Below are 18,290 nucleotides of genomic sequence, written 5' to 3'. Positions count from 1 at the left end.
TTCCAGGTGGCGTGAAAAGTAACACTTTATTTTTTGGTTTTGTCAAAGGCAGATAGGATTTTGGAGATGGGCCAGAAGAGCCCACTTTGCAGCGGTGAGCTGTGGGCAGAGGGGCCCAGGCAGTTTCCCAGCCCTTTGCTGCTCGCTGGGCCTGGGGGTTTGGGGGTCGAGGGAGCCCCTGTGCCCTCCCTGCCACATCGCCATTCCAGATCCTCGGCAGTGTTTCCCTGTCTGGGGTGGCCCAGAGCAAGCACGCGTCTGGCGGCTGCTGTCATTGCATTCTTCCCCGTATTGACCTGACACCATAAGGGCTCTCTCTGGTCCCCCGTCCCCAAGACAATAGTCCCTGACACAGGAGCTGCACATGGGGCGAGCGGCCAAGCTGTTTACAGCTTTTTGTCCTGCCATCCAGTAGCAATGGTCTTCTTGGACAAAATGCGAAGGAACCGGGGAGCGTGGCGGCATGTGCCTGGTGCCGCCCTTGTGCCCTGAGCCTGGCCTTGCCCTCCTGGCCCGCCCAGCAGGTCGGTAACCTGTTGGGGCCACCCTCCAGTGGTGTCGGGGTGTGAGCTCACAGATCCCCGTAAGCCCGGCTTAGACGGCTCTTCCCAAGGGGCCCGTCTGGAAGTCACAGCAACCCTCTGGAGAGGAGCTGCTTCCAGATGCCCGGAAGTTTCCAGAACTGAACCAGGCCCCTCGGGACCTATGTCTGACCCCCCCTTCTTTGTGGAAGTTCCTAATCTGCTGCTGAAGCACAATTTTCCGGTGCTTTCCTTTCTCATTTGTTAAAGGCAGTGTCCAAAGCCGCTCTAGTTGCCAGGACGAGGGCTGACTTCTAGGGAGGTAGGACAGTCCCCACGTTTCTGCCCCCTTCCCTTAGTATTTTTATTTTTTACTTTTTGCCTGATACAAGCCAAGTGTGAGGTGGTTTAAGGAAATTCAATGAAATTGTTTACTATTGTTTTAAAATAAAATGTTAAACTCTGGCGGCTGGAGCACACTTGGATGGAGCTTGCGAGAGGGGGCAGCGGCAGGACCGGCGGCCCTCGGGGGAGGACCCGGTCAACACTGTAGACCAAGCATCCTCTGGACGTCGCGTCCCTTCCAGCCCCCAGCGCGGGGGCAGGGGGCTCCGGCCCCTCACCTGTGTGACCTGACCCTCGGCCTCGGGGACCGTCACAGCTTCAGCCTCGCTCTCCCTGTGCCTGGTCCTGGCAGCTCTGGCCCTGTTGTCAGCCTGCGGGGTCCTCCCGGGGCCACCCTTGAGGAATCCGGCTGGCTCGGGCTTACTGGTGCGAGGGTGCTGGGACGTTTTTGGGTGTGAAGGCTGGGTGTGGTCCCTAGGGCCCAGAGACTTGACAGTCAACTAAGGTGACTTCAGACTGGTGACCCCAGGTGCAGACCGAAGCAAACGTGTCTCGTTGGGCGTGTAATCCCAGTGCGTGGGAGGTTAAGGCAGAAGGGTTTTAAGTTCGAGCAAAGTCTCAGCCAGTAGTGAGACTCATCAACCTAGTAAGACCCTGTTTCAAAATAAAAAAAATAAAGCTGGGCGGGGTGGCCCATGCTTGTAATCCCGGTTCTTAGGAGGCTGAGACAGGAGGATCACAGGTTTGTGGCCAGCCTCAGCTACTTAGACCGTTTCAAAATAAAAGGATAAAACCAGGCTGGGGGTGTAGCTTAGAGGTAGAATGCTCCTGGGTTTCACCCACTTTAGTATGTGCGTGTGCACGCACACACGTGCGCGCGTGCACACACACACACACACACACTAGGGCTAGGGATGTGGCTTGGAGGCAGAATACCAAGTTCAATCCCCAGTACCACATACACCCCCCAAAAAAGCAGCAAATACTTCTGGAAGCAGCAGCCTTTGTCTTAGACTTAAGTGTAGCTGGCAACGGCGGTGTGGCAGTGCGCACTTGGAAACCTAGCGTTCAGGAGGCTGAGACAGGAGGAAGACGGTTCACGGCCGGCCTCAGCTATTTAGGCCCTTTGCGACCCAGTGAAACCCTGTTTCAAAATGAATAAAAAGAGGGCTGGGAAGCCGGGCGTGGTGATACACCCTTGTAATCCCAGCATTTGGGAGGCTGAGACCAGAGGATTGCACAGGTTCGAAGCCTGTGAGGCCCTCTGCAACTCAGTGAGACCCTGTTTCAAAATAAAGAATAAAAAGCCGGGCGTGGTGGCACATGCTTGTAATCCCCGCGCTTGGGAGGCTGAGACAGGAGGATTGCACAGGTTCGAAGCCAGCCTCAACTACTTAGGCTCTCAGCAACTTAGTGAGACCCTGTTTCCAAATAAAATATAAAATAGGTCTGGGAGTATAGCCTGGAGGTAGAAAAGCCCTGGGTTCCACCCCCAGTACCACCAAAATAAATAAATAAATAAATAAATAAAAATAAAAATAAAATTTGGCAGGGGGTATAGTTCTGAGGTCGAATGCCTCGGGGTTCCATCCACAGACTGGGAAAAAAAAATTATATATGGCTGGGGATGTAACTTGGAGGTAGATTGCCCCTGGGTTCCATCCCCAGTACCACAAAAAAAAAAAAAAAAAAAAGTTGTGTTTTTCTGCGCTGGGGTGGAACCCAGGGGCAGTCTACCCCTGAGCTCCAGCCCTTCTCATTTCTTACTTCGATACAGGGTCTCAAGTTGTCGAGGCTGGCCGCAAACTTGCAACCCTCCTGCCTCTGGGATTCCAGCCTTCTCAGGAGAGGGTCCACGGGAGGCCCCACCCTCACTCCACCGGTTCGGCCAACTCATCCCTGTGCCTCCCCCGCCAGCTCATGGCCGGGCCCCAACTCCCGCCAGGGCAGCTGGGAGGACGTGGCGCAGGGCTGGGGGCTCTGCCGCACACGCTTCTTGGACTCTGGTTGGGAGGGACGAGTAGGCTCTCTGGAATTTCTGCTGTGCCATTTAGTGTTCTGGTGACCTTAATACCATTTTTTCATTTGAAAACTAAAACTTCAGGCCCTGCTCTCAGGTGATGGCTACAGACACTTCACCCACAGGCTCGCCAGCCTCACCCCCTGCTTGCGGCGCTGGCAGGATGCTCTCTCTGCCAGGTGCGTGGGGACGGGAGGGGACATGGTTCTGGTCAGGTGGCTGCTTCCCTGAGCCATCCCCAGCGGGCGTTTGCCCTGGCAGTGGTGAGGACCAGAAGAGATTGCCAGCTCTGCCGCCGCTCCTGCTGGGTTGGGTGGGGGCAGCCGGACCAGTTCTGAGGGCCTGGGTATCAGCCATTGCCCAGCCCACTGCACCCTGGCCTGCTACGCCCCACAGCCCATGGAACTCGGGAAGCTCAAGCCTGGAGACAGGAAGCTGCTGGTGAAGAACGCAGCCGCCACCTGGTGCCAGCCTCAGCCCAGTGCCGAGGTCCCGGCCCAAGGCCGCCTCTTGCTTCCTCTGGGGCCCTGGAACCTGCGGGCTGCTTGGACACCAGCCCCCAGGCCCAGAGAAAGCTGGGCGCAAGCTAGCCGGGCGCCGCCCCACTTCCCCTCAGCTGAAACACCTCTTCACCAGCACGTGTCCCTTTATTAACCGGTTACCTGGCACGCCCACGTCCTGCAGCATGCACGTGGTTCCGGATCAAGCTGGCTGGACGCGAGAGCCAGGGCTCCGGAGTCCGTGATCTCTCCGTGATCCAAGAGACCACGGCAGCCACGTGGGCGTGGGTGTGGCGCCTCCTGACCGGGACACCTCGCTCCCTGGCCCTGGCCTCAGGGAGGCCCAGAGCCCCTGCTGTAGATAGTCCTCTGCCTCCAGGTCTGGGGAGCTTGCGGATCGGGGTGCACACCCCAACTGGACGTGGAGGTGGCAGGGCTGGCCAGAGCCAAACTGGGAAGAACGGGGGCTCTCGCCAGTCTCCGGCTCTGGTAACTGCTGAGCTGCGCTCATCCCCTCCTCCAGGGGAGTCCCGGGGATGAGGCACTGGCCTCACATCCCTGCGTCCTGCTCAGCTTCTGAGCAGAGCCCCGCACTCAGGCCCTGGCAGGTCTGGGGCAGCCCACGGAAGCACCTGTTAGGCCCGTGGGCCCACCAGAGCATGTGTTCCCAGGCTCAGTCAGATCTGGGGGCCGGGGGCAGGAGGAACAAAGGAGCCGGGCCTGGTGTGTGCCCAACTGGGCGGCCTTGACGGTGGCGCGGGCAGCCTGAGCGCGGGGCTCAGAGCTTGGCCCGGGGGTGGCTCTGCAGCAGGGTGCGCATGTCCAGGAGGGCCTTCTCCAGGTAGTGCGCCATGCGCGCAGCATTAGTCTCCGCACAGCTGTTGTAGGCCGACACGGAGAAGTTGATGTGGGCCTCCATGGGGTTGTAACAGACGCCGTAGCCGTCCGGGACCACAGGCCCAAAGAACATGACACAGTCTGTCTTGGCGGGGACCTGGGGGCAATGGGGTTGAAGCTCTCAGCCCCGCGCTCCGGCTCCCTCCCGTGAGGAGCTGCTCTCCTCGCTCCCCACGGCCATCCCTGAGAAAGAGCTGCGGGCTCCTTGGGGCTGCGACCGGGGTCTGCCCACTGCTCCCCTGCACCCGGCACAGGGTGGCACAGGTCAGTTGCTCGTGAACATCTGCCCAGTGAGCGAACAGAGCCAGTTCTCTTAGGAGGGGTGCCAATGCCTTCCCAGCCTGCCCCGCTCCTCCTGGGAGTCCTGCTGTTGGCGGGGCCCGTGTGTCTGCGGGGGCTGCCCTCCCTTCCCTGGCACCCGGGGCAGGCCCACCTGGCTGGTGGAGAGGTTGAAGTGCATGGCGATGGCGTAGGAGGTGTCCATGAAGATGTCGGGCATGCTCACCAGGTCCTCGATGGCCTGCAGCTTCAGGCCCAGCAGGTGTCGGTCGAAGGCCTCCCCACGGATGGCCTAGGAGGGGAAGGAGCGGTCAGGGGCATGCGCGGGGCTGCAGGGCGGCTTGTGGCAGTACTGCCCCTTCCAGCCACTGGGATCTCGTAACCATGAGACCAGAGTGTCCAGGCAGGACAGCCCTCGCCTGCTGATGGGAGGCCAGAGATCCGGGCGGAGAAGGCTGGGCGCCAGCCCAGTCCTGACTGTGGGGCCACGTCAGGGCCTACGCTCTGGAGCCGTGGTGTGTTATTCTGTGACAGGGGTAGCGGGAAGACCTAGATGACGTCTTCACACAGGTGCCCACGGCCAGCCCGGGCAGCCAGGCCATGCCTCCCTGCTGCAGTCAAGCTGCCGGAGTGCAGGAGCCCGGCACCTGCTGGGTCTGGGCTGAGCACCAGGGAAGGCATGGTCCAAGATGCAGGGCTATGCTGACCGTGCCTGACCGGCCTAGGGCAGCCACGGCCCGGCTGTTTCTCCAACTTTACAATGGGGCCTATGTAGGCAGGCGTGGTGGCGCACGCTTATAATCCCAGCGCTTGGGAGGCTGAGACAGGAGGATCGCAGGTTCACTGCCAGCCTCAGTTACTTTGTGAGGCCCTTCGCAACTTAGTGAGACCTTGTTCTAAAATAAAGAATAAAAAAAAAAAAAAATCAGGCTGGGGGTGTAGCTCAGGGGTAGACTGCCCCTGGGTTCCATCCCCAGTACTGCAGCAATAACATGGGCCTGTTGCTCGGGTGTCCCGGGCTCAGGAGGGGTAGCTCTAGCTAAGGGTCAGCAGCCATTTAGCGCAGGGGTGGGCAGGCGGGGGACGGGAAGGACAGGAGTAGGGCGCAAGCTCACTCACCCGGTCTGTGTAGGCTCGGTGGGCCTGCACGGCCTTCCGCAGTAGCTCCACCTTCTGATGCTCCTGGGGGTGAGGGGTGAGAGGGAGCTGCAGCTGTCCCCGCCCTACCCGCAGCCCACGCCCCTGCCACGCGTTCCTGGCTCCTTCACAGTGAGTACTGGACCTGCCAGGCCTGGCGCCAATGACCCCTGCCGGCGGGTGAATGAGTGGATGCAGGGCTCCCTTTTCCTTTGGCTACCAGGAACGTCAGAACCACGCCATGGCTCTGGCTTTTGTTAGGTCCCATGCCCTCGTGGGGCTGGGACACCGTGCACACAGGAGATGGGATGGCTCAGCCCCTCACCGTCACGCTGGAGTCATCCATGGCCTTGGCGAAGGCCAGCGAGTCCACGGAGGCCGAGCGGATGGTGTCGGTGCGGCCCAGGTGAAACATGCGCAGGGAGGCGCTCTCGTAGGTGGCACACGCCTGCCCGTAGATCCTGGGGGGAGGAGGAGTTGAGTGCCGGCCGTGCAGGGGCCACGCTCTCCCCCTGCGCTGTGGGCGGCCGGGGCGCACCTGTAGTAGGCCAGTTGCAGGGCCATCTGGATGAAGGCATCGGGGCTGATCTTCTCCGACTTGGGGAAATCCTTTCCGAAGTGGTGGAACACCAACACGGTGATGTCCAGGTCCTGGATCATGCTGGGAGCGGCGTGCGAGGGCCCGTGAGGAGCAGGTCCCTGGCCGCCCCTGCCTACCCCAGGGAGGGCCGGGCACGGGGCGGGGCAGGCCGGCCGCTGGCGTGCACGTACATGCCGAGGTTCTGCTTGGCCTTCTCGATGTCGTTCTTGATCTCGGGCGTGATGTTGAACCGCAGCTTCCTGGGCATGGGCAGGGGCACCATGGGAGACCGCACTTGCTCGGGCTTCTTCCTGCGTGGGGCCAGGGGCTGGGGGTCAGGAGCGTGCTGACGCCTCCAGGGCCTGAGCCTGCCCTGGAGCTGGAGTGGAGAGGATGGGTCCCTGGAGCTGGGGTGCTCCGCTTTGCTCGGCTTTCTTTTTGTCTTGCAGTACTGGGGATGGATCCCAGGGGCATTCTACCTCCAAACTACACCCCCAGCACTATTTTGTATTATTTTGAAACAGGGTCTAAGTTGCAGAGGGCCTCACTAAGTAGCGGAGGCTGGTCTTGAACCTGTGATCCTCCTGTCTCAGCCTCCCAAGTACTGGGATTACAATCATGCGCCACCACGCACTCCTGGCTTGCTCAGCTTTCCAGTGGCCAAATGGAAAAGGCCTGAGGAGGGCAGGGGCTTGGTCAAGCTCACACAGCCGGGAAGTGGCAGAGTCAGGATTGTGACTCTAGAGCTGGCCGTAGTGGCGCCCCCTGTAATCCTAGTACCTGAGGCTGAGACAGGAGGATCACAAGTTCAAGACCCTGCTTCAAAATAAATAAAATTTTGGGGTGTAGCTTAGAGGTAGAACGCCTCTGGGTTCAATCTCCTCTCAGAACCATCCCTTTGCCTGCCTCCTTTGAAGAACTAGACCCCCAGGTGAGAGAAGGACATCCCCAACGCAGGCCTGTCACGCACCTCACCTGCCGCAGGACCTGGGGAGGGCATGCGCACTCACGTGAACTCAATGACGTGGTCCAGCAGGGCGACGATGGGCGGGCCCTCCGCCGCGGCGTGCTCGTACACGAGCCCACAGGAGCCGTCCTCGGCCACGATGAACTGCGGAGCGGGTGGAGCAGCCATCAGCCCAGGCCTGGAGGCTCCGCACCGGCCACCTCCGGTGGTTTCGTGCAGGGCCTCTCTGCGGCCACCTCCGGGGCTGTGCTGACTGGCTACTGCTGCTAGTGATGCGAAGGCTAGGGGGGTGCCTAGACACACCTGCTCAGCACACCACCGCAAGCCCTAGAACCCCCTCGGAGAGCGCTCCCACCTCGGCGGTGCAGAGGGACAGGCGCGCCCTCCTGACCCTGGTTCCAGGCTCGCTCTGCTGTACTCAAGGGCCCCGTGGGGTGACCGCGGCTGGTCCTGGCAGGCTAGCCGCTTGGTAATTATAGTGGCCTCTGCGTGCCGTGCAAGCCAGGCTGGGGACGCCAGGCGGGGGAGAGGCTGGCAGCCCCAGGCCGCACCTGCAGCGTCTTGTCGAACCAGCGGTTGCCGCTGTTCAGCTTGCTGCCGCCCCCGTGCAGCATCTGGCCGGCCACGTAGTTGCGGTAGACATCTTCCGACACCCGGGGCACCGGCCTGTCCAGGCACACGGTGAAGATGCTCTTCTGGATGGAGCGCACCGAATCCCGGTTCACCTTGTCTGCGGGGCGTGGGGGTATAAGGGGCCTGGGCCTCCTGCTCTGGGGTCTCCCGTCCTGTTTGTGCGGCCCTTTGTGGGGGCCTCCAGGGCCTGCACTGAGTGCAGCAGGGTGGATACTCCGAGACCTGTCTCAGCAGGGCACTCCAGCCTCCCCCCAAAGCCCGGGGGGCAGAGCCCAACATCTGGCCACTACGGACACACGAAGCAGAGGCCCCGGGTCACGCAGGGTTGATGTGGAGTCAGGAATCCAGGACAGGAGCTCTGACTCTGGGATGATGTTCTCAAGCAAAATGGTACTTGGTGGCTGGGGGGCCCTGGGGGCAGGGGAACCACAGAGGCAGAGGTGGGCTCCTCAGCCAGAGGACTTGCGTCCCCTTCCCAAACTGCTACTTAAAAGGAGAGAAACCAGCCCAAGAGACCAAGCCTCGTGCCCACAATGGGCCTCCAGCGCCTGCTGAGCTGAGACGCTGCCCCAGCTGCTGACGGCCCTGGCGGCGTGGCAGGGGTGCAGCCCGGACGCACCTTTGATGAGGGTGTTGTAGGCTTTGGCCCAGGTGTTGCGATGGTTGGACGTAAGGATGCCCACGGGCTCCTTATTAGTTTGCAGGGAGGAGTTCCAGATCTTCTCTAGCTGTATGAAGATCTGATCCGAGGTGAGGGGCGTCCCGTCACTGTGGTACACGTCCAGCTCGAAGAACTGCCCAGACACAGGCGGGGAGGGGGCTGAGGATCTGGGGCTGAGAGCAGCCACTGCCCCTCGCCCCAGCCTGGTGCCTGGAGGTCATAGCCAGTACGGTCCTGGCCCCAGAGCCTGAGCGTCCGGAAAGCTGGCAACCGGCCTGCAGTGGGTGTGGGTGTCTGCGGCCGTGGGGGGCACCCACCTGGTAGTTGTGAACCACAGTGATATGCATGGGCGGCTTCTTGCTCTTTATAAAGTTGACCACTGTGTCCTGCTTGGGGCCGGGCACGCGGCAGGAGGACAGGATCTGATAGTACTGGTTCATGCACAGTGGCTTCCCCCCCAGGTACTCCACCGGCAGGCTCTCACTGTAAGGGGGAAACATGCACGGGTGCCTGCTTCCCACTGCTGGGATGAGCAGAGGTCAGGGTGGCCAGCCCCTCCACACAGCGGGGCTCGGAGCCTGTCTCTCCCTCGGCAGGGCCGTCATGAGACCAGGCTTGGTCTGCCCCAGGGAGTGGAGTCAGGGAGTCTGCCTTCGGGTGCTGTTTTTAGGATGGGACCAAGTCACCGGGAAGAGGTCCCAGGGGCTGGAGCAGAGGACCCCAGCGTCCCAATCCCCAGTATGGGCCGCTGCCAACCCTCACCGAGGCTTGGAAGCTGAGAGTGAAAGCCACTGACCTCTGTGCCCGCACCCACGCCAGCCCCCAGGCGGGGCGGGGCTCAGGTCAGGCCTGGGCAGGAGTGGATGGGGTTGGGGTGGGGCTGCTCACTTGTCAATCATGGCTTTGAAATCCAACACACCCTCGATGAGTTTGGCAGCGAACCTGGAGGGACGGATTAGAGACTAAGCCGCGAAGCTGTGTGGATTCCCGAGGGAGGCCGGGGCCAGGGGCCTGGCCAAGGAAGCACCTGTTGATCCCCGATGCCCTCCCTGCTCACAGGGACCTGGGAGCCCGGCCATGGAGGCCCTCTGAGCCGGCTTCATCTCCCTGGAGGGAGGCTGTCGGCAGCGCTCGGGACCTGCAGGTCGATGGCAGCGTGACTGTGGTTGGATCAGGGGTCAGTGCCAGCTGGTCCTACCCACTAAGCCTGGCGCTGGGCCAGCTGACTCGGCTCTGAAGCATCAGCTTAGAGGGCCCCAGGGGCTCGCGCGGGCCTCTGCTAGCTCCCTTCCCCGGGCTGAGCCTCTGCGTTCCTCCCTGCACCATTCGGGCTCACCAAGTGGGGTTTTATAGCCCACACCAGCCATCCCTTTCCTGGGGCTCCCCTGGCCCCAGCATGGGGACCACTGGCTGGAGTTTCTGGGTCTGGGCCCTGGCCCTTCCCAGAGTGCCCTGCTCTCTTTATTGCTGCTGCTGCTGCTGCTGTTACTACTTCTACGACTTACTACCGCCACTGGCAATATCATTATTGTCATCCTCATCACTAATGGTGCTGGGGATTGAAGCCCAAGGCCTGGAGCATGCCGGGCAGGTGCTCCGTGACTGAGCCACACCTCCAACCTCTCCTTTTTTTCTTGCCCTGGTCCCTTTAAGAGAAGCAGGTGGCAGCGGCGGGGCGGGCCTTGGGCAGGAGATCCCTGTTGCTGTATTTTTATCTCTGGTAGGACTGGAATAAGGGCCAGGGCAGGTGACATGGCTGAATGTGGAAAAGGGGACTGTGTACAAAGGTCACCCGTGGCCTGCTAAGGAGAGCGGGAGGGAGGACTCCGTGCAGGGTGATGGTTGGCAGTTCCAAGGCTGTGGCACCAGGAACCCTGATCTCTGTCCTGAACGCTGACCCTGGACAAGTCTCTCCACTTACATGGGGCTGATGCGTCCTCCTTCGTGAGGCTGTTGTAGGGATAGAGGCAGGACAGGATGGGCCCTTTGGATCCGGGGAGTGGGCCTGAGGGTGCTGTAAATCCACAGAGCCCTACCTCCCGCTCAACCCAGCTCAGCCACTCACCGGAGCTGACCCTGCAGATCCACGAAGTCCTGCTTGGGCAGGACCACGCCCGGGCTGGAGCAGATGACCACAGGCTGGCGGTACTGGAGGTAGGCTGTCTTGAGCCACCACTCGGACAGCTGGGCAAAGAGCGAGCCATTAGTGGCGGGGACCAGGCGCCCTTCCTCTCCAGGGCTCGGGACCTGCCTGGTCCCCATGCCCTCTGCTCCTTCTCGGCAGCCCAGATTCTCCAAGCGAACGCCAAGGCCCAGAAACCCTCCCCCACTGCCGTAAGCCCACCCTCTCCGTGGGCCTGGACAAGGACACTAGCTAGAAAAAGAGAGAGGAGATAGAAGGAACCGGGGGTGGAGAGGTGAGCAACTTCTCTCTCTTTGGTGCTGGAGATGGAACCCAGGGTCTCATGCACACAGGGCCGCACCCTCAGCCTGGATGTTTCTCTCTCTTACAAACCTTTTTCATTTTTGCGGTACTGGGAATGGAACCCAGGGGTATTCTACCTCTGAGCAACACCTCCAGCCCTATTTTTTATTCTTTATTTTGAAACAAGACCTCACTGAGTTGCAGAGGGCCTCACTAAGTAGCTGAGGCTAGCCTCGAACTGTGATCTTCCTTTCTCAGCCTCCCAAATGCCAGTATTACAAGCATGCGCCACCATGCCCGGTCTATATCTTACAAACTACAACATATAAATAAATGCAGATGTATCCCTGGACAGATGGAAAGGAAAAGATATATAAAAAGATAGTCCAAGCGGGACGTGGTGGGCACACTTGGAATCCCAGTACTTGGGAGGCAGAGACAGGAGGATCGTGGTTTGCAGCCAGCCTCAGCTACTTGGTGAGACCTTCTACAACTTAGTGAGACCCTGTTTCAAAATAAGGAATTAAAAATAGGGCTAGGGGTGTAGCTCAGGGGTAGAATGCCCCTGCATTCCATCCCCAGTACCACCACCAAAAAAAAAAAAAAAAAAAAAAAAAAAGAGTCCAGGCTGTGCTGGTAATCCCAGTAAGTGGGAGGCCGACAGAAGGATCACGAAGTTAGTCTCAGCAATTTAGCAAGATGAGGCCCTGTTTCCAAATAAAAGAATAAAATAGCACTGGTGATATAGCTCAGTAGAATGCTCCTGGGTTCCATCCCCAGCAACACAACACACACACACACACACACACAGTGAATGCCACTTTTTTTGCATGTGTGCGTGGCACTGGGGATGGAATTCAGGGCCTGAAGCATTCTAGATAACACTATCACTGAGCTACATCCATAACTCCTCCCCCTTTTGTGTGGTACTAAGGATTGAACCCAGGGGCATTCTTACCTCTCCAAGCTATACCCCCAGTCCTATTTTACTATTATTTATTTATTTATTTATTGGTGGTACTGGGGTTCCTGGAAGCCCTTCCACCTCTGGTCTATACTCCCAGACCTATTTTATATTTTTTATTTGGAAACAGGGTCTCGTAAGCCAGTGCGGCTGGCTTCAAACCTGCGCGATCCTCCTGTCTCTGCCTCCCAAGCGCAGGGATTACAAGCATGCGCCACCACACCCGGCTTACTTTTTATTTTGAAACAGGATCTCATTAAGTTGCAGTGGGCCTCACTAAGTTGCTAAGGCTGGCCATGAACCTGCGGTCCTCCTTTCTCACATCCCAAATACTGGGATGACAAGACTGTGTTCTATTTTTTATTTTGAGACAGGCTCTTGCTAAGTTGGCCGGGCTGGCCTTGAACTTGTGATGCTCCTGCCTCAGCTTCCTGAGTAGCTGGGATTACAGGCATGCACCTCTATACCCGGCTCAGCTGAGAGCTGTCCAAGGAGACCGAGCCCCGGTCCTCAGCAGGCCCCACAGGCCCCTTCCTCCTGAGCCTGAGTTTTACTGGCGTCAGGCTGGGAGGTGGACAAGCACTTTGATCTGAAGGCCAGGGCAGTCTTTAGTGGGGCACTCAGTAGGAGGTAGGCTCTCACGCTAATGGCGAGCTGGACGGCCATGCTGAGGGGCCGTCCTCTGCCCTGGGGCTGGGGTGTCTGGGGATCAGCCGTGAGCATGGTGTTGAAGGCTATCCTGGGGCTCCACACTCCCAGATAACCCTCACCCTGTGCCTCTGTGCGGACTGCAATGCGTCCCTGCACACACCTCCCACTGCCCCCACTCTCCGCGGGGCCCTTAACCCTCGGAGCCTCGGCCCACTGTCTTCCTCTCCCTATTCCACGGAGCAGCAGGCTGTGCCCCTCACCAGACGCCCTGGGGAGCCGCCAGGCCACTTGCCCCAGGTTGGACACTGGTGACTGCTTCCTGCTGGCTCTGTCCTGGGACAGCCTTGAGTCAGCCAGGCCTCCCGCAGAGCCCAGGGCCTCCCTGAGGGCTGCTGCGAAACTCTGGGCTCTGGCCTGCCTCTCTGAGCCCCAGTTTCCTCATCTGCAGGGAGAGGCAGCCAGAAGCCCTCTCCCGGCCAGGGACCTGAATCTGCTGGGATCTCAGCGCTCTGCTGCAGCGCGGCAGCCGGGAAGCGCAGGCAGCTGTGGGCATCCCCCAGGGAGACTCTTTCAGGGGCAAAGGACGGAGAGGGGGCCTCAACCTTCAGCCAGTGGCTTTGGATTGCAGCTGCCTCACACGGCTCTAGGGTAAAAGCAGAACAGGGTTGGGGCCCCTCCGATCTCCTGAGTCATGAAGACTACAAACCTGAGAAACCACCGGGCCCCAGTGTCCTCTGAGGGCCGACAGCTCCGGTCCCAGGCCCTGACCCACCAGGCTCAGCGAGTGCCATCCCCGCTCACCTCCTCCGTGCAGTTCCCAGGCTCCCTGAGCCCCAGGGCCGGAATCCCTGCCCACGCTTAGCCGTGTGTGGTGGCACACACCTTCAACCTCAGAACCGGGGAGGGAGGCTGGGACTAGACAATCACAGGTTCACGGCCAGACTCAGCAAAATGGTGAGACTCCCAGCAACCTAGCAAGACCCAGTTTTGAAACAAAATAAAAAGGGCTGAGGGTGTAGCTTGGAGGTAAAACACTCCTAGGTTCAATACACATACACACACGCACACGCACACGCACACACTCTCGCCCACCCCAAACCGCCTCCTGCTTCAGAGTATAGCTGGCCCTCTGGATCCATAGGCTCCCCATCCAGCTTCAAGGAAACTGGCCCAGGAAATTTTGAAAAAAATCTGTATCTGTATGGAACACCTACAGACCCTTTTCCTTGCCATCGTCCTCAAAACCATAAGGTCAAACAAATACATAGCATTTACACCGTATCAGGCATTATAAGTAATCCAGCACTAGTTTTTATTTTGAAACAAATTGTTGAGGCTCTTGCTAAATTGCTAAAGCAGGCCTCAAACTTGCCATCTTCCTGTGGGAGTCTCCAAACACTGGGATTACAGGCCTGCGCCACCCGCTACGTCATCTTAAGGGATCTGAATAGCCTCAGATTTTGGTACTGTGGGGCCTTGGAACGGATCCACTGAGGGACGGCCGTGCTCCAGGGGCCGGCAGCCGCTCTGGCTCCCTCTCCAGCCAGCTCCTCCTCGGCCACCCCACCTCGGAATCCCTCCTTCCCACGGTGGCTTTAGTTGGCACTGCCCCTGCCCACACCCACCAGCAAGCGGCTCTGCGCTGCTGTGCCGATGATCCCGGGCCTGGAGATCCCCCCTCCCTGCAGCGCGCGCTCCGACCCCACTCTTGCTCCCCCCCAGCATTGGGGAGCTTTCTTTCTCTTTCTCTCTCTCTTTCTTTCTTTCTTTCTTTTTGAGGTACTGGGGATGGAACCCAGGGGCATTCTACGTCCAAACTACACCTCCAGCCCTATTTTTTATTCTTTATTTTGAATCCGGGTCTCACTGAGTTGCAAAGGACCTAAGTAGCCGAGGCTGTCTGTGACCCGCGATCCTCCTGTCTCAGCCTCCCGAGTGCTGGGATGACAAGCGTGCCCACCACGCCCGGCTCATTTGTTCTTTTTAAAATCTTTGTGAGGTCGAAGACAAAAGCAGAGAAGGGCACAGAGCAGCAGTACAGGCATGTTTTCCAAACCAAACACACCTGCGTAACAGATCAGGAACAGAACAAGGGCCACTGAACATGGGCTGCACAGTCCCCTGCCTGAGGCCAGGCCGCTGCGTGCCAGGCCGCTGCCTCTCCCTGACTGGCCTGGCTCACGCCACATAAAGTGGCGGCCGCCCTGCCGTGGCCCTCTCTCCGCGGCTTGGGCTCAGCCCGGCAGTGCCACAGCTTGCCCCTCCACCGATTCACACCCAGCCCCGTGGGGCAGTTCTCCTTTCTGAGGAACTCGCTGACTCGCGTGTGGTCACCACCCCTCTCGCAGCCCGCCCCGACACTCAAGTGCCAGTCCCAGGTAGGCGCTCGGAAACTCCACGGGGAGAGAGCGGCTGGTACTGAAAGATTGCGGGTGCCGCTGGCCAGGGGCCACGGGGAGGGAGGTCCGCAGGCCCTGCGCCTCTGGGAGCTCCTGCTATCTCACTCACCCAGTTTTCCGTCTTCCTGGCCCGGCGCTCCAGACCCTTCTGCAGGCGCTCCCCGACGCCCCCCGAGGTCTGGAACTCGTCCACCAGCTGCTTGGTCTGGGCCCACTCCTCCTCGCTCACGATGGGCCGCAGCGACCTGAGGTAATGGTCCAGGGACTGCTGGAGCGGGGGCACGGGCAGCCGCGGCAGCGCATCCTGGTGCGCCTTGAAGCGGCCAGACACCTTCATGAGGGAGGAGGGCTTGAGGAGGCCCAGGGGCTTCACCTGTGGACAGCACAACACCCGGCTCATTCTCCCAAACTCTCCCAAAGCCAGAGCCCTGGGCACTTATGTGCTGGCTTCCTGGGTGTGCCGCCCTGGCCTCCTGCCCTCCAGCGGTGTCCCCGCCTCTCAGGGCCTGCAGCTTCACGGGTGGGGGTGGGTGTGGCCACTGATCGCAGGTGCAGGGACCCCGGCAGGGTGAGCGGTGCTGTCAGGGTGATGCCATCTGTGCCAGGCACGGGCCCCACCCTTCTTGCCCTGGGAGGCGGAGTGAGCCAGCACTGCGGGGCACTCCCTCTCTGAAGCCCCCTCCTTTTCTCCCACCTTTTTGAGGCTGAGAAATAGGAGGGGAGAAGAAATCATAGGTTCCGACAGCGACAGCACCCTGCGAGGCCGAGGCCTCGGCTTGGCTTCTTTCTGCCTGTGGGGTGGGGCAGGGACAGCACTGTGGCGAGAGAGAGCTGAGCGGCTGGTGAGGAAGAGAGAAAGAGGCCCAGGGAGTCCAGCGGACTCTGGAGGTGGCAGAGAGAGAGACAGGAGGGTCCGGGCTGCTGGCTGGTGGCAAGCGGCAGAAGCTCCATTCCGTACCTCTGGTCCCTGCTGCCCGTCCTCCGTGGCAGGACTGAGGTTCTGAGCCCTGTCTGCCTTGGCGGGGTCGCTAAGCCTAACTGTGCTACCAAGTGGGCGAGCAGAACCTAGCAAGAGGCAGCCACGTGCCCGGGCTGGAAAGAAAAGACAGGAGCCAAGATTCAGGGGGCAGGACGGCAGGGGGCGGCTGTGCTGGCACCTGGGGCGTGGCAGTGGCGGGGGAAGCTAAGGGGCAGCGGCGGCCGTTCTCCTCTCAGTGTCTGGGAGTGGAGGCCTGGGGAACAGGTGAGTGGGCTGTTGGTGGGCCCTGGAGTAGGAACAAGCCTGGAAATATTTTCCTTTCTTCTCTAGATGGGCCTGGTGCCAGGGAGGTAATCCAAGAGTTATTAAAAATCCATCTGTCAGAATCAGTGTAGATCTTTCTGATGTGGGAAAACTTGGCTGGAGGGTAGAATCTGCCTGGCTGCCGAACCGCCGGGGCTTGGAAATTAGGGTTGGTGAGAGGGAGACACCAGAAAAAGGGCCCCCAGCATGCAGTGGGTGCCAAGAGTCCCGCTCAGCTCATTTCCTTCCTGGACTCTTGGGGCCCTTCTGAACCACCGCTCTACCAAAGCCTGGCTTTTCTGAGCTGTGGCCCATTCAGCTGAGGACCCTGGGTGCAGCGCTTCTGGTACGAAAAATAGGCTGAAGGACACTGGCTTTGGGATTGGGCCAGATTTCAAATAGGAGGCCCCAGAGTGCAAGGCGTGCGGCACACGCCTCTAATCCCAGTACTGGGGGGGCTCAGACAGGCGCAGGTTCAAGACCAGCCCTGGCAACTTAGTGAGACTCTCAGCACCCCTGGCAAGACCCTGTTTCAATCAAAATAAACTGAGCTAGGCGTGCTGGCGTACATTTGTAATCCCAGATTTGGGAGGCTGAGACAGGAGGATCGCAGGCCAGCCTCAGCAACTTGGTAATGCCCTCTGCAACTTAGCGAGACCCTGTTTCTAAATTAAGATAAAATAGGGTTGGGGGTGTAGCTCAGAGATAGAATGTCCCTGGATTCAATCCTCAGGACCAAAAAAGAAAAAAGGCCGGGCGCGGTGGCGCAGGCTTGTAATCTCAGCATTCCGGAGGCTGAGACAGGAGGATCCCGGTTCAAGGACAGCCTCAGCTACTTAGTGAGGCCTTTCTGCAACTTAGTGAGACCCTGTTTCAAAATAAAGAATAAAAAATAGGAATGGGGATGTAGCTTGGAGGTAGAATGCCCCCGGGTTCCATCCCCAGACCTGAAAAGGAAAAAAAAAAAAAGAAGGAAAAAAAAAAAAGATCATCCATGCGACCTAGCCAAGTTCCTCCTGGCCTGTTTACTAAGCCCAGCCTGCTGTCCTGGGCCTAGGGCCTCAGCTGGTGTCACAGTGGAAAGGGTGAGGTACAGAGACTCAGGTGCTGAGACACCTGCAAGAGGTGTCTCCAAGCCTGAGCTGGGCTGGCCAGGCAGGAGTGTCTGTCTGGGACAGAGCCATACAAGCAAAAATATGCTTGGATCAGAGAGGAAAGGAACCCGAAGCGGGACAGCAGCAGCTGGGCCGCCCTCTGGGGAGCACGGGGATGCAGACGGGCAGGTCGGGGAGGGGATGCTGGGGAGGGAGGGCATGGGCTCCACCTGCTGCGTGCCCACAGTTGTGAGCACTTTGTGCGCGGCTCAGTTTGCCGCCTTCTCGCTGAGTTTCTCCGGCCACGTAGAAATCCTGGTGTGTGGGGGTGGCAAACTCAAGGAGACCGACAACTGGACAGGCTTGCAGGGACGGCTCTGGCCTGGGCGGCTCAACCTGAGCCAGCGACAGGTGTGAGGATAATTGGGAGAGTGAAAGTGGGGCGTGACAGTGCCGGTCTCTTCCCCGCAGGCTCAGGGGTCTGTCTCTGGGGTCTCCGCTGTCTTTGCCAGGTCGTTGGAACCCAGCGGTACGGGGCGCGGGTTCGATCCTGCCTCTGACCTTGCCGCTCGATCTCCTTCGGAGAGACTCAGGAAGCCCGCGGGCCGGCCCCACCCTACCCGCTGAGTCCGGGCTGGACAGCGGCTATTCCGGCCGGCCGGCCGGCCGCCCTCCGGGGCGCGGATCCCCGACCCGGCGCAGCTGCGCAGCGCGCCGGGCTCGCGGCCCACCCGCCCGGTCCAGCGCCGCCCTGCCCTGCGCGGGCCGCACTCACCACGGTCCTGGCGGCAAAGGCTAACATTTTTGCGATCCTCCGGCCTCGACGCTCAGAGCGCTCCGCCCCTGGCGCTGGGCAAAGTCCGCGCCGCGGCCGGGGTCAGTGGGTCTCCGCTAGGCCTCCAGGGCCAAGGTCGCCGAGTCGCCGCCGCGGCCAG

The 18,290-nt window shown here is 60.0% G+C and overlaps 1 protein-coding gene across 3 annotated transcripts; it reads right to left on the bottom strand.

The window, feature by feature from the left end:
• Nucleotides 1–4,164: 4,164 nt before the first annotated feature.
• On the bottom strand, nt 4,165–18,157 carry CRAT (carnitine O-acetyltransferase; the record flags this gene model as incomplete). Of its 3 annotated transcripts, none has more annotated exons than XM_080708627.1 (14): nt 4,165–4,380; nt 4,717–4,854; nt 5,682–5,744; nt 6,025–6,160; nt 6,238–6,360; nt 6,471–6,590; nt 7,290–7,390; nt 7,798–7,976; nt 8,499–8,673; nt 8,858–9,023; nt 9,429–9,482; nt 10,606–10,724; nt 15,089–15,352; nt 18,131–18,157. In XM_080708627.1, 14 exons carry the CDS (start codon nt 18,155–18,157, stop codon nt 4,165–4,167), a joined length of 1,881 nt encoding a protein of 626 aa, XP_080564753.1. The 3 variants fall into 3 exon arrangements, with proteins under 3 accessions (XP_080564753.1, XP_080564754.1, XP_080564755.1); XM_080708628.1 differs by having other exon boundaries at nt 4,789–4,854; XM_080708629.1 differs by having other exon boundaries at nt 15,209–15,352.
• Between the last annotated feature and the right edge of the window lie 133 nt (nt 18,158–18,290).

Source organism: Muscardinus avellanarius, assembly GCF_963383645.1.
Source record: "Muscardinus avellanarius genome assembly, chromosome: 13".
NCBI classification, from domain to species: Eukaryota; Metazoa; Chordata; class Mammalia; order Rodentia; family Gliridae; genus Muscardinus; species Muscardinus avellanarius.
Note: the sequence above shows the minus strand (reverse complement) of the source record. Positions and strands in the feature narration are given on the sequence as shown.